At 44.2% G+C, this 13,813-nt stretch overlaps 1 protein-coding gene across 2 annotated transcripts; it reads right to left on the reverse strand.

The window, feature by feature from the left end:
* Nucleotides 1-1,838: 1,838 nt before the first annotated feature.
* LOC123234629 (receptor-interacting serine/threonine-protein kinase 2-like) lies at nt 1,839-8,590 on the reverse strand. 2 transcript variants are annotated; one of them, XM_044660565.1, is made up of 3 exons: nt 8,232-8,590; nt 2,506-2,649; nt 1,839-2,371 (listed from the first exon to the last, which is right to left on the reverse strand). In XM_044660565.1, the coding sequence occupies exons 2-3, from the start codon at nt 2,600-2,602 to the stop codon at nt 2,055-2,057; spliced, it is 414 nt and encodes a 137-aa protein (XP_044516500.1). In that variant the 5' UTR covers nt 2,603-2,649; nt 8,232-8,590; the 3' UTR covers nt 1,839-2,054. The 2 variants fall into 2 exon arrangements, with proteins under 2 accessions (XP_044516500.1, XP_044516501.1); XM_044660566.1 differs by lacking the exon at nt 8,232-8,590 and adding an exon at nt 8,141-8,191.
* Between the last annotated feature and the right edge of the window lie 5,223 nt (nt 8,591-13,813).

Here is a 13,813-nt window from a genome sequence, read left to right on the forward strand (position 1 = left end):
GAGAAGACGGGACTCATTGGAAAAGACCCTGATGCTGGGAAAGATGGAAGGCAAAAGGATGAGGGGGACAATAAAGAATGAGATGGATAGTATCATGGAAACAGTGAACAAACTTGGACAGACTTTAAGAAATAGTGGGGGATAGAAGAGCCTGGTGTGCCATGATGGTGCATGGAGTCACAAAGAGTCAGACACGACTCAATGACTGAACAACAACAAAACTAGAGTAGGTATGTGGGAGCTGGGTGGCCTGCCTCCATTTAGGCAATTTCTACTTCACCGAGGCTGAATTCATCCTTAACACTCATCCTGAAGCTTAATCCCAAGATGGTAAAAGACAAGGCACACAGAGATGAAGCTGTCAATGGAGTAATCAAGCAATGAGCTCCCATCTAAGACAAGCCTTTAGTACTGTAATTGAGTTCCTTGCAGAGCAGAAGTCTTCCCTGACACTTAGGGAACCAGGCAAAAGGGTATTACCTCAACCCAAGGTAACTGGTTAAATGACTGACCTTTCCCCATTTGTATATGTTTCCCTATCCATTAGGACCTTCCACCATTCTCCATGACCATTTGATACCTCCCTGAATCCAGACAATCTGGGAATCAAAGTCTTCAGGAGAGGATTTATTCTGACTCACCTCTGAGAACTGATATAATTTAATTCAATTTATGTATTTATGTATTTAATTCAATTTATGTATTATTAGATAAGAGGTATTATTCTGGGTTCTGAGGATACAAAGATTTCAAAATCTGGCGGTCTGCCTCAAGAAGCTTATAGTCTAGTAAGAGTTTATGGGATGTTAAATCTAGAGCAGGAAGGCCATTATAAGTCATATTCTGACTTCTAAACTCCCAACCTTGTTCCCCTTCATGCAACTAAAGTTTAGCCATAATAGTTTTCCCCAGGGCCCAGAAAGGGCACAAGAAGTGTGGTGAGCAAACTATAGAAGGCATTTTGCCCAGTATGTCCTAATGCCACATTTTCCCCACTGGTTATTAAAATATACTTGGGTTGGGGGCAGCTGGGTAGCTCAGTGGATTGAGAGTCAGGCCTAGAGACAGGAGGTCGTAGGTTCAAATCCAGCCTCAGACACTTTCCAGCTGTGTGACCCTGGGCAAGTCACTTGACCCCCATTGCCCACCCTTACCACTCTTCCACCTAGGAGCCAATACACAGAAGTTAAGGGTTTAAAAGAAATATATATATATACACACACACACACTTGGGCTTACTGACATTTCTTTAACCTGGAAAGATGTAAGAGACACATAACCAAGTATTTTCAGCCCCCAAATAGCATGCCAAGACTTGTTATGGTACCCCCCCCCCCAATCTGCTCGGATTATTTATAATAGCTAGTCTTTATATGGTCTTTTAAAGCTGGCAAAGCAAATGTTATATCATTTGGCCCTCCCAAGAACCCTGTGAGATAGGTGGTGTGACTATCACTGTTATAGAAGAAGAAACTGAGGCTTACTGAGACTAAGTAGTCATAAAGCTAATAAGTATCTGAGGCAGATTCGAATTCAGGTCTTCCTCCCTCCAGGACCACATAGTTACCTCTACTATTGGGTCAGATCCAGAGATCCTAGAGTCTAAAGAAGGGACCTTGGAAGTCATGAGTTCAATACTTTCACTTTTTAAAAAAACAAGCATCTCATTTTATTTTAGGCTCAGCTTGTGCAACCACCTAATTCAGGTTACAAAGGGCTTTAGACCTGTCATCTCACTTGGTTGTTGCAACTTTGTGTCCTGGAAGGGACCTTAGACATGTTTCAAAATCATGAACCACTGAAAGAGAACCATTAATATTTTATTTTTCTCCAATTATATATAATCATTTTAACATTTGTTTGCTTGTTTTTTAATTTCACTCCCTACTCTCTCTCTTCCTTGAGACGGTAAACAATCTGATACAGATTTTATGTGTGTAATCGAGTATTTTTTTTGCGTGTGAAAAAAAACAAAATAAAACAAACAAAAACTTCAACACCAACACAAATGAAGAAAGGAAGTAAAATATTGTCCCTCAGACTCTTCCAAGCGCTTAATGGCCCTGCCTCGAGGGTCCCAAATAGCGGGGGGTCACCCACCCTCTGAGCCTCTGTTGAGGGGGAGCCAGGAGCACAGCCAAAGCCACCCGAGTGGCCTCTTCTCCCAGGGAGATGCAGGTGTCCAGCAGGGCCCGGACGCGGGCCGTCCGAGTCGGGGCAGAGCAGATGGCCTCATAACTGGCCCGAGACAAAGCGCCGCAGGAACGCAGAGAGTCCAGGGCTGCATTTAGACGACCTTCCGTGACTCTTCTCAAGATGAATTCCCGATGGCTGGTCAGAGCGGCCTGGATCTGCAGGAGGTGTCCAGGCCCTAAGGGGGGGAAGGGAAGGAGAAGAACAAATGATCTAGGAGCACACGGCCCTGAGAAGGAGATGGTTTTGTCCCCTTCTCCACCCCCAATTTCCCGGGGGCTCCTTGCCTCTCCCCTCCCCTAAGAGGCTCACCTGTCCCTGTGGACTTGAGGGGAGTCCTTTCAGCGGGAGGTCCCAGGCCTGGGGATCCATGACCAGGCCCCCTTCTACTTCCTTGGAGACTGGTCATCTCCAACTGAGAATGCTAAACAGTGGGGCAGACTGAGGAGTGGAGGCCTGAGGAGAAAAGGGAGATAAGATAAAGGTGAGAAAGTGCTGTGGAGACAACCGAGTCAGGGGGGGCAGCCAGGGGAGAATGAATGAATGAATGAATGAGCTCACGATGTGCAAAGAACTTGGCTAAGTGTTGGGGGGTACGAATGGCAAACTCAATGGTCCGGGTTGTTATAGGTAATTTACAAGTTATAGACAGGCTTACGATAGTAAGAAGACAGACCAAGCTAAAACCTGGCTGAGGCTGTGAACATTCTAACTCAGAATGTTCAGAAAGGTTTGTCCCCAGAGGCTTGGCAGCAATTGGCAGAGAGAGAAGCTTTGCCTGGGAGTGTGTTAGTAGAGGTGGCATCTGGTCAACTAAGCCTGTGGACTAATTTTGGGATCTCAAGAAGAAGGGTTTGAGCTTCAATCAAGACCTAGGTAGAGAGGGTGCTTTTCTGTTGTTGGTGGGCAGCAAACAGGAAGCTCTATTACTCCCCAGCCCTCTTTGGATTTACTTGCTGTGGCAAAAGTTTTCCTGTGTCCTAAATACATCTGGAGTTCATCATGGACATGATTTGTGAGATTCCCAAAATCTTCTCTCTCTCTCCAGCTCTTGTCAGTGCTGGCTGTCTTTTAGATAGAACAGTGTGTAGCCAATCCTAAGCCAACATTCTTTTGGCAGTTGGTCATAATCTTGAGACTTTAGAAAATCCTCTCCCTCCTACCCTATCCTAATCAAAACATTAAACAAAACTTTTATAACAACTTCCTGATAGTCTCTCTCCCAGCCATCAAGAACTCACTGAGTTTTAACTATTTTCTCTAGCTGAAGTGATTTTCAGTTACTGTTTGTTTTCCCCAGCTAAGTTACATAGTGTTTCCTCTCTCTGTGCAGCTGTGTAGCTGTCCTAGTGTTTCTCATTCATTCCCAAATTATTTCCCCATTCACCTGAGTTTCTATTAGTTTATTTATTATCTCATTTCCCCCAGGGGTGTCATTTTTATTTTTCAGGGTGGGGAGAGGAGAGCTCAGTGGAGGGTGTCTTTGACTAGTGGGCACCATTATTGCTGATAATACCAGGTGACCATCATGAAAATATGAAAGCGATGGCATAGCTTTTTGGGCGTGGCACAGCCAATGCCTTCTTACCCTTTACCCCTAATCCCTGGGAAGTGTACTGGGGAGGGGGAGCAGATATAGGTGGTTGGGGTACAGGGATGGAAAGTGGGCCATAGGAGTGGGGCCTTCGGATTATTGCCTGGAACAGCCAAGGTGAAGGCACTGGTGGGTCAGAACACTTCTGCTTACTCCTAGAATATCAGTGACCTGTGCTTTGGACCAAATCCCCAGCTGCCCTGCCCTTGCTTTGGTCTTGGTTTTATCTTTTGAAGAGAAAAACTACCAGGAATATGGTTGGGAAGGGGTACATGGATGAGAAGTGAAGGGAAGAAGGAGCTAAAGATGAAACCACCATATTATATTTTCAAACCTTCTAGTTAAAATGGGAAATATTTATCTATCTTTCTATATCTATATCTATTTGCCCATTTGCCTCTCATTCATGAAGAAAGGATACCAGGCTAATGGAGGGAGAAGGGAGAGAGCTCATGCACGATATAGGGGCATCTTGATCATGGTGACCCTCCTGAATTCCCAGGAGGAAGAATAATAATATTCTGGGGTGGGGGTGGGGGACAGGGCAGTGAAGAGGGACAGGTAGTATGGCCAGGTTCCATATTTATTGTCAAGGGCTGGAGATGCTCTGCCCTGGTCTCCCATCATCTTCAGCCCCTATTATCCAAGATTTCACCACTGAACTCTCTTCTATACTCCTAAACGATTTCTCTGTTGCACAGGGAGGACAGGGAGAGGTGTTCACACGGGATGGATGCATCAGGAAGACTGAAGCTTTCTGAGCCCACACAGAATAATCCTCGAGGGACCACGATCCTTAGCAAGGATCCTGAGCTTCTTGCCAAGTCTAGGTCAGGACCCCTTCCTCCCAGAGCAGCGATACCCCTCGGTGCCCTGCCTGCCCCTATTCCATCGGTCGATGCTCATGCCTGGATCTACGAACAAGGATTTCCAGAGTGGCCATTCCAGAGAGAGAGAGAGAGAGAGAGAGAGAGAGAGAGAGAGAGTGTGTGTGTGTGTGTGTGTCCCTATATGTAGCTTTCCTGAAATTCCAAAGACTTAAAAACAATAGGAATCATCCTTTTTTTAAACAATCTTGCTCAATAAAACCTTGAAATGCTGGGGAGGGAGAGAGAGAGATAGTGGGAAAGAAGTCCTGGATCAACAGCCAGGAGATTTGGGTTCTACCCCAGGCTCTGACAACCTCTTTATTACATGACTTCAGATAAGTTGCTTCTAAAGGTGCCTCAATTTCCTCCTGTCTAATGAGGGGTTTGGACTCAACCTTCTTAACCTTTTTTTGTGGCTTAGACCTCTCTGTCAGTCAGGTGAATAAAGCCTTTGGACCTTTTCTCAGAATCATGTTTTTAAATGCAAAAATAAAATTTAAATACATCGGAAAGGGGATGGGATACAACAACAAAAATGCAACACAAAGGGAAGCAATTATAATGAAAAATAGTTATTAAAGTATTTTTTTTTAAATTTTAAACCCTTAACTTCTGTGTATTTTAGGTGGAAGATTGGTAAGGGTAGGCAATGGGGGTCAAGTGACTTGCCCAGGGTCACACAGCTGGGAAGTGTCTGAGGCCGGATTTGAACCTAGGACCTCCTGTCTCTAGGCCTGGCTCTCAATCCACTGAGCTACCTAGCTGCCCCCTATTAAAGTATTTTTTAAAAAACAAGTTCATGGACCCCCAGGTCTAGAAGTCCTACCCTGAAAGATGTCTAGGGCACATTCTTTGTCCAAAGTTCGCATCACCTTATTAAAGATCACAGAATAGTCCCCCCCAGGGGTAAGCTAGAGTCAATTCTTAGTGGTTTGGAAAAGCTGATTGTTAAATATTCAGTGTAAATATTTATACCTCAGAAACAGGCAAGTGCTACAAATTAGGGCTGATTTTTTTTTGTTCTGTTGACTGTCTAAACTTAAGAAAGTGATGGAGAAAATATTAATAATGCAAATTTAACTTAAAAAATATGTCCTGCATTCATTTTTTTCAGGGAGTCAGTTGTTAAAAACATTTGCCAGCATAGCAAAGCCCTAGTCACAGGTTGATTTTACTCTATAAAACTTAAAGTTAAAAAAGAACTCCCAAATGCTGCCTATAAGTTCACAAAACTTTACTATTAAAAAAAAACAAAACACAACACCTTATTTTCTGTCCCAGTTACAATAAGAAAGGGCAAGGGTAGGCAATAGGGGTTAAGTGACTTGCCCAGGGTCACACAGCTAGGAAGTACCTGAGGCCAGAATTGAACCAGGACCTCCCAACTCTAGCTCTGGCTCTCTATCCACTTACCTACCCTACCTGCCCCTAGAACATTCCTACTAATAGATACTTTCGTGCATAGGATGGCAAAACTGGAAGGGATTAGTACGATGCTTTAATTTTTCTCCTGGTTTTGTTACTATTGTTGAGTTGGTTTTTTTGGCCAGGTTTGACTCTTCCTGACCCCATTTGGGGCTTTCCTGACAAAGATACTGGAGTGGTTTGCCATTTCCTTCTCCAGTTCATTTTACAGATGAGCAAACTGAGGCCAGTATGGTTACATGACTTGTCCATCACACAACTAGTAAGTGTCTGAAGCTGGATTTGAACTTAGGAAGATGAGTCTTCTTGATGCCAGGGCTCTATCCGCTGGTACACTTTGCTGCCCTGCTTTCATTTTACAGATTAGATAAATGGGTCTCAGAAAGGGAAAGTGACTTGTCCAACATCACACAGCTGGTTGATGACAGAGCTGGGGTTCAAACTCACATTCCTAGGCTCCAAGTTCAAATGCTCTTTCCATTGTACCACATTGCTATTTCAAGACTAAGGATTGTGAGAAGTTCATCTATTTTAATAAGGAGGAGTCGGAAGTCCAAAGAGCAACAGATATAGAATTGGGCCTGGAGGCATTAGTTCTGAGTTCAGACCTGCCTTAGATACTCAATGAGTCACTTAAGCTCTGTTTGCCTCAGTTTCCTCAATTGCAAAATGGTGATAATAATAGCACCCACCTCCTAGGGTTGCATAAGAATAAAATGAGATGATCATTGTCAGGTACATTGCCCAGGGCCTGGCATATAGTAGGAATTATTATTATCTTCCCTTTATAGAGGGGATAGAAACCATGACTCCAAGCTGAAAGAAGCCAGACCCAGAAAACTGGCAAAAATGATAAAAGATGGGGCAGCTGGGTGGCTCAGTGGATTGAGAGTCAGGCCTAGAGATGGGAGGTCCTGGGTTCAAATCTGGCCTCGGACACTTCCTGGCTGTGTGACCCTGGGCAAGTCACTTCACCCCCATTGCCTATCCCTTACCGCTTGTCTGCCTTGGAACCAATAAAGAGTATTGATTCTAAGGCAGAAGGTAAGGGTTTAAAAAAAAAAAATGACAAAAGATGGAAACAGTCACTGTTGGAATAGTAGTGGAAAGAATAATACATTGTTGGTGGAGCTATCAGTGGCTCCAACCATTCTGGAAAGCAATTTAGAATTATCCTGAGAGATGACCTAAGGGGCAGTTCGGTTGTACAGTGGATAGAGCACTAGACCTGGAATTGGGGGAGCCTGGGTTCAAATCTGATGTTAGACCCTGTCTAGCTATGTGATTCTGAGCAAGTCACTTAATCCTGATGGTCTAGTCCTTGCCCCTCTGGGGTTTTAGAATTGATACTTAGCTAGAAGGTAAGGGTTAAAAAAAAAGGGGAATGGCCTAAAATGTCCATCTCCTTTGACACAAAGATCCTCCTGCCAAACCATGCCCTCAAAAGGTCCAAGATAGAGAGATACCCCTAAAATATTTATAGCAGGCCCTTTTGAAGTGGCAAAGAACTGAGAACAAAGAAGATGCCCCTCCATTGTGGCATGGCCAAACCACCAGTGGCAACACAAATAGAATGGAATATTGTCATGTCTTAATTACCAAAGGCTATGAAGAACTCAGAGAAGGTGGAGAAGGATGGGGAGATTCATCTCAAGGGATGCCCAGTAAAGTAGCAGAGCTAGGACTACAATCCATATTGTATGTATTCCATAACACCATAATGATGTTAATAAAAATGGCGAGACAAAAAAATAATCAAAATTGTATCATTGTAATAAGAAGGTTTCGCCCCGAAGAGGAGAGGAGAAAACGGGCCTCGTTCCCTCCTGGGCAGAGGTTGGGGGCACTTGCAGCTGCTGTCGTCTTAGTGGATCTGCTGGTTAGTTTTGCTTTCCCATGAACTCTCTTTTTTAAATATTAAGAGATCTAGCTCTAGCTCTCTGGGGACGGAGGAGAAAAGATATTAAAAGCAAATATAAGTAATTAAAAAGAGAGAGAGAGAGGCAGGGACTAGAGTAAGTGATGGAAAACAGAGGAACGGAGAGGAGGGAAGACTCACCACAAGTGTTTCTAGGATGGGACCCAAGAGGGAAAGAAAACATCAGTCCTGACCTTCCCTCTCCCCCGACCAGAGAAGAAAATGGACTCACCTGTGGTATGTGGATGGGGATCAGCACCCAGAAAGAGCCAGAGAAGGGAGTCAGGGAGTGAGAGTGGAGCCCAAACCGGCCCCCAGATCCCATGACAAGGAGGCGTGACTCATTTCCCTCCAGGCTGCCAGTTTTCTTGGGGGTGGAGCCCAAACCCAGTAAGGGGAAGAGATCAGCCTAGAGACTGTTATGGGACGGGGCTGGCATTCGGACCCTTTGAGTGCTCCGGGGCTCCTACATCTCCTAAGGGTGAGGGTGAGGATTAAAGGTCCCTGGGAGCCTTCGGTCCGGCCAGAGAGGCTGCCCGAGGGTGGCACCTCTGCCTTCTCATGGTTGGCTTCCCATGCCTCTCTCTGTTTGCCCCTACTGAACCCAACCGTGGCGAGAGGATGGAAAGCAGGATACGGTGAGATCACTTGGCTCTAGAGGAAATGACTCTGCTTTCCCCTGGAACCTTCTTTGTGCCATGGGAGGGAGGCCTTCCCCTTCCCCAGCAGGGGCATTTAGGGGATGTCCCAGCCCACGGAGAAGAACTCAAGGTCGGCTCTCTCCTCCATCTCTGAAAACCAGGAGAAGGCCGATGGACAAAGAAGCCCAGGCCAGGACCCATAAACCGAGGCATGTGGGTGGGGGTGGAGAATAAGGTTGGTCTGGGCTGGCCCTTCTCTCTCCCTTCCCCCCAGGTCCCAGATCCGAGGCCCGGAGCCCAGAGGGAGGTAAACAAGGACTGGGAATTTCCCCGATACCATGGCTGGGCTGCCTGGCCAAGGGAGTGTCAGGTGACTCCAAAGGGACCTTTCCTGTCCCAATTCCAACCAGGAGCTGGGAAAAAAGGCCATCAGGGCTAGAATACGATGCAGCTGACCGACACTGGGCTGAGCCCATCTTCAGAGGGGAAGGAACTCTCTTCCAGTGTCTTTAATCCTCTAAAAACCGCTTCAGGAGGAATTTCCCCAGGAGGAGCCAGGAAACAGCCCTGGCTAAGGAATGGTCTCTCAGCTGACTTTCAGGGTCTAAAGAGGAAGGAAGAGGGGCAGCAGGGCAGGGGCTGATGGATGGACGGGGATCCCCAGACAAGGCCCTGCTCTCTGGGCTTCCCATCCACTCCCACTCCCGGCATGGTCAGTTTCCCCTGCCTCCCTCTGTTTACACCCACTGAAACTGTAGAAACCCCAAAGTTATGACACAGAAACTAAGCAACCACAAGCCAGGGACTCCCCGATCAGGAGGGCTCCCAGAAACCCAAAGTTACTAACAGGTCAGGATGTTTTAGAGAAATCCACGGTCACTAACAATGGGGTGTTATTAGGCTCCCAAATGTAGCATAAAACCCTGCATGCTTGGGGAGGTAGCCCCAAACCACTAACTACAAAGGCTACTCCAAGAACTGCAGGGCGCCCCAGTCTGCCGATAGCCGCCTCCCCAAACATATATAATCTTTACTCTGACTACGCCCCCCCCCACCCCCAACTCTCTGGCTGAGCTCCCCTAGCGCGCTTTGTCTCTGTGTGCTCCTTGGGTGGCCATCCATTCGGACCCGAACAAAATCAACGACAAGAGGACCAGGGACGAGAGAGAAGTGGTGATGAGAGTGATCCAGACCATGTCCTCCCTCTTCCCCAGGGGAGGATCAAAGAGATCTAGATCGAGGTCTCTGGGTATAGGGCAGGCCTTCACCTGGGTTCCACAGGCTTGTGGGTTTAAAGATCATTTTTAAAAATAATTTTATTTTGATATAGTTCCTTTCCTTTGTAATTCTTTGTATTACATTTAAAAAATTTCTTCTCTTCAGGATAGCAAAGGCTATACAATTGGGGTTAAACGACTTGCCTAGGGTCACACAGTTAGGAAGCATCTGAGGACACACTGGAACCCAAGTCCTTTTGACTCCAAACCTATCATGCTATCTACTATGTTACCTAGTGTAGGTGCAGGACAGGTGACAACCTATTTCTCCTTATTTCTTCCTAGATTTAAAAAAAATCCTTACTTTTCAATAATCTTAATTAATTAAAAAAAAAAAAACTTACTTTCCATCTTAGAATTATTACTGTGTATTGGTTCCAAGAGCAGTAAGGGCAAGAAAATTGGATTTATGCCCAGGGTCACACAGCTAGGAAGCGTGTGAGGCCAGATTTAACCCTGGGTTCTCCCAACTCCAGGATCAGTGCTCTATCCACTCTGCTACCTACTTGTCTCCTTTGGATTACATTCTAAACATATTGGTATGACATGTCAGGATGGCCCTGGATTTGGAGCCAGGCAGGCCTGGGTTTAAATATTATAAAATTAAATAAAATAATATTGAACATTAAATAAATAAAAATGCCTCAGGTCAATTGCTTTCCAATATAACTGGTTTCCCATGTAATCCCAAGTATTTTGTGACTTTATAAAAACATTATTCCGAGAAGGGCTCATAGGCTTCACCAGATAAGCAGAAGGTCTGACAGAAAAATGATAGGAAAATCCATTGATTAAGATACATGGAATCAATGATGCAGAGATGGTCATGTGTGGTGTTTTATTTATTTATTAAACCCTTACCTTCCATCTTAGAATCAGTACTGTGTATTGGCTCTAAGGCAGAAAAGCAGTAAGGGCTAAGCAATGGAGAGGGAAGTGACTTGCCCAGGGTCACATGGCTAAAAAGTGTCTGGGGACAGATTGGAACCCAAGTCCTCCCATCTCTGGGCCTGGCTCTCAATCCACTGAGCCACTGAGCCACTCAGCTGCCACCCGCCCACCCCTCATATTATGGATTCTAAAACAGAAGGTAAGGGTTAAAAAAAAAAAAAAAAAAAAAAAAGGAAAACATAGGTATCAACCCTGTAGTCACTCAGAATTCCCAAAAGGCTCATCCAATCAGGAAGACTCAAGACAAGTCATCAATTAATCCCTTAGTGTGCTCTAGGCACTTGGAGATACAGAGAAAGACAAAAGATGGCCTCTGAACTCAAAGAATTCACCAAATCCTTCACTCCTCTCCTACTCTCCTGCCTCTTCACATAACTTTGTGGTCTCCCTTCCAGATTTTTAGCTCCTTTTTAAGTATTTTGTGTTCCTCCAGGAAAATGTAAGCTCCTTGAGCTTGTATTTGTATTTTTAAATTTAGATTTAATTTAAGCTCCTTTTTGATTGTAATTGTATTTCCAGGGTTTAGGAGAATACCTGGCACACAGAAATACCCAATAGGTGCTTGCTGTTGTGACATTTAAAAGTTTCAAGAGGCTGGTTTCTGGGGGGAAATAGTCGGTGATCCTCTCTAGAATCAAAGACAAGGAGGTCCCTTCATGCAGGTCTATAAATATCATTTGGGAGCCCATTTTTCAGCCTCTCCCTCAGTCATCCCAAGATAACTGTGACTGGTGAATAGTTTATGAGGAAGTTGTCCATCTAGATGATCCACTCCTCCCCATCCCCACAGGGGATGATAAACAGTGCCCTCACTTAGCGGGAGGAGTTTCCTCCTCTCCTTATCTAATAATCTGCTTTTATGGAGGGAAATACTGTTTTGGAGTACCTAAGAACAGAGGAATCTATGTCCAGAGGTCCAAGAACTGACTGGAGCCTCCAATTTAAAATTAAGATCTAGGAATAAGTCAAAATATAGTCAAAATGAATCTCACTGTTGAAATAAATATGTATATTACATATCTATTTACACAGGTACATGCATACGTGATTTCTGTGCCCATATATGAGTGCATGTAATACACAGATTTCCTATATACACACAGAGGAAAAGAAGGAGAGAGGAAGGGAGGGAGAGGGATTTCGTCCTTTCCAAAAGGGTGATGCTCCCTTCTTAGCACAAGCCGTGCTCAGGTGTGCCCTGATCAGGACAGAGACTTGGCCCATCCCCTGCATCTTTCTTACTGTCTTATTTTTTATTTCTTACTTACTATCTCCCACTCCCTCCACCCCCCCAGGACGGCTGTGGTCCAGGTCACTGAAGATGCTTTTGGTTCATTGGGAAGGAGGCAGCAGAGTGGAAAACTTGGGTTCAAATCCCAGGCCTGAGAGTTGTTTAGGATTACTTACTGTCTAAGCTTTCATTTTCTCCTCTAAAAGGGAGATGTTAACACCAGGGCTCCATTACCCAGCTGCTTCCAGGTTCCGGTTCAGTAATGCTTGGGAGTTCAGGAAGACCTGAATTTAAAGGCTGCTTCATATATATGGTAGCTGAGTGACTTTGAGCAGTCCTTTCTCATCTCTGGGCTTGTTGTCACATGAAGGGGTTGGACTCAAGGCCTCTAAGGGTCCTTCCCACCCTAAGCAGCTGATCCTATATTAATCCTATAATTGTCCTATAATATATTAATACATAATATAGTATAGTAATATGTTATCTAATTATCTAATTATATACCATTATAGGTTCTATTATATTATTATATAATTATAAAATTATAATTCTATAACATATAATTATCCCAAAATTATAATTCTATAACATATTATTATATATTATTAGCAATATGCTAAATTATCATATAATTATATACCACTATATGTTCTATTATATTATTATAAAATTATAATTCTATAACATAATTATCTAAAAATTATAATTATATAACATTATATTATTATATATTATATATGACATATTATGTAAATAATATATAAGTATAATAAGTGTAACGTGCTCTGCAAACTCTAAAGCACCATATATGTCATTTCTCTAGTATGCCCTCCAGTGAGTGAGATATATATATTTTATATATATACATTCAAACATATACAGATACATCTATGACATTTGAGGTTTGCAATGTGCTATACATGTTATCTCATTTGATCCTCATAACTACCTATTATTACCCCAATTTTATAGATGAGGGAACTGAGGCTGACCAAAGTTAAATAACTTGTCCTGAGTCACACAGATAAGTATCTGAAGCAGGAATATTTCTGCTTTCATCTAGGCATGACTCTTCCCGAGTTCAAATCCAGTCTCAGCCACACTTCCTAGCTGTATGACCCTGGGCAAGTTCCTTTACCTTCTCTGCCTCAGTTTCCTCATCTGTCCAAATGAGCTGGAGAAGGAAATGGACAACTACTCCCGTGTCTTTGCTGAGGAAACCCCAGATGGGGTCCCAAAGAGGTGGAGGTGACTGAAACAATGACTGAAATCCCGGTCTATAGACTTGTAGGCTCCTTCTTTCGTGAGAGGGCTTGGGACTCTGTCTATCCTATCCCCTTTTCCTTTTCAGGTTTATTCATATGCCACTGAGTTGGGATGTAGAAATGGCTCTGGAAGGCCCACGTTCCAATGCCAGCTCCATCATGAACCTGCTGTGTGACCCATGGGCAAGGCAACTTCCCTTTCTTTCTTAGTTTCCTCATTTGCAAAGTGAAATCCTTGGATTTTTCTAACAAACACTGTGGGTCATGAGGCTCCCCTCGGCCCTGGCACAGGGCTACGGGTACAAAACTACACACGACAAAGTTCAGAAGGGTCCCACACAAGATGAAAATCAGATCCCAGAATTCTAGAACCCCAGAATTTGAGAGCTGACAGAGCCACCAACTCGCCTCCCATAGACAAGAAAGGAAGCTCCCCAGTAACACCCCAC

The sequence above is a fragment of the Gracilinanus agilis genome, chromosome 2 (genome assembly GCF_016433145.1).
Source record: "Gracilinanus agilis isolate LMUSP501 chromosome 2, AgileGrace, whole genome shotgun sequence".
In the NCBI taxonomy this organism is placed as follows: Eukaryota; Metazoa; Chordata; class Mammalia; order Didelphimorphia; family Didelphidae; genus Gracilinanus; species Gracilinanus agilis.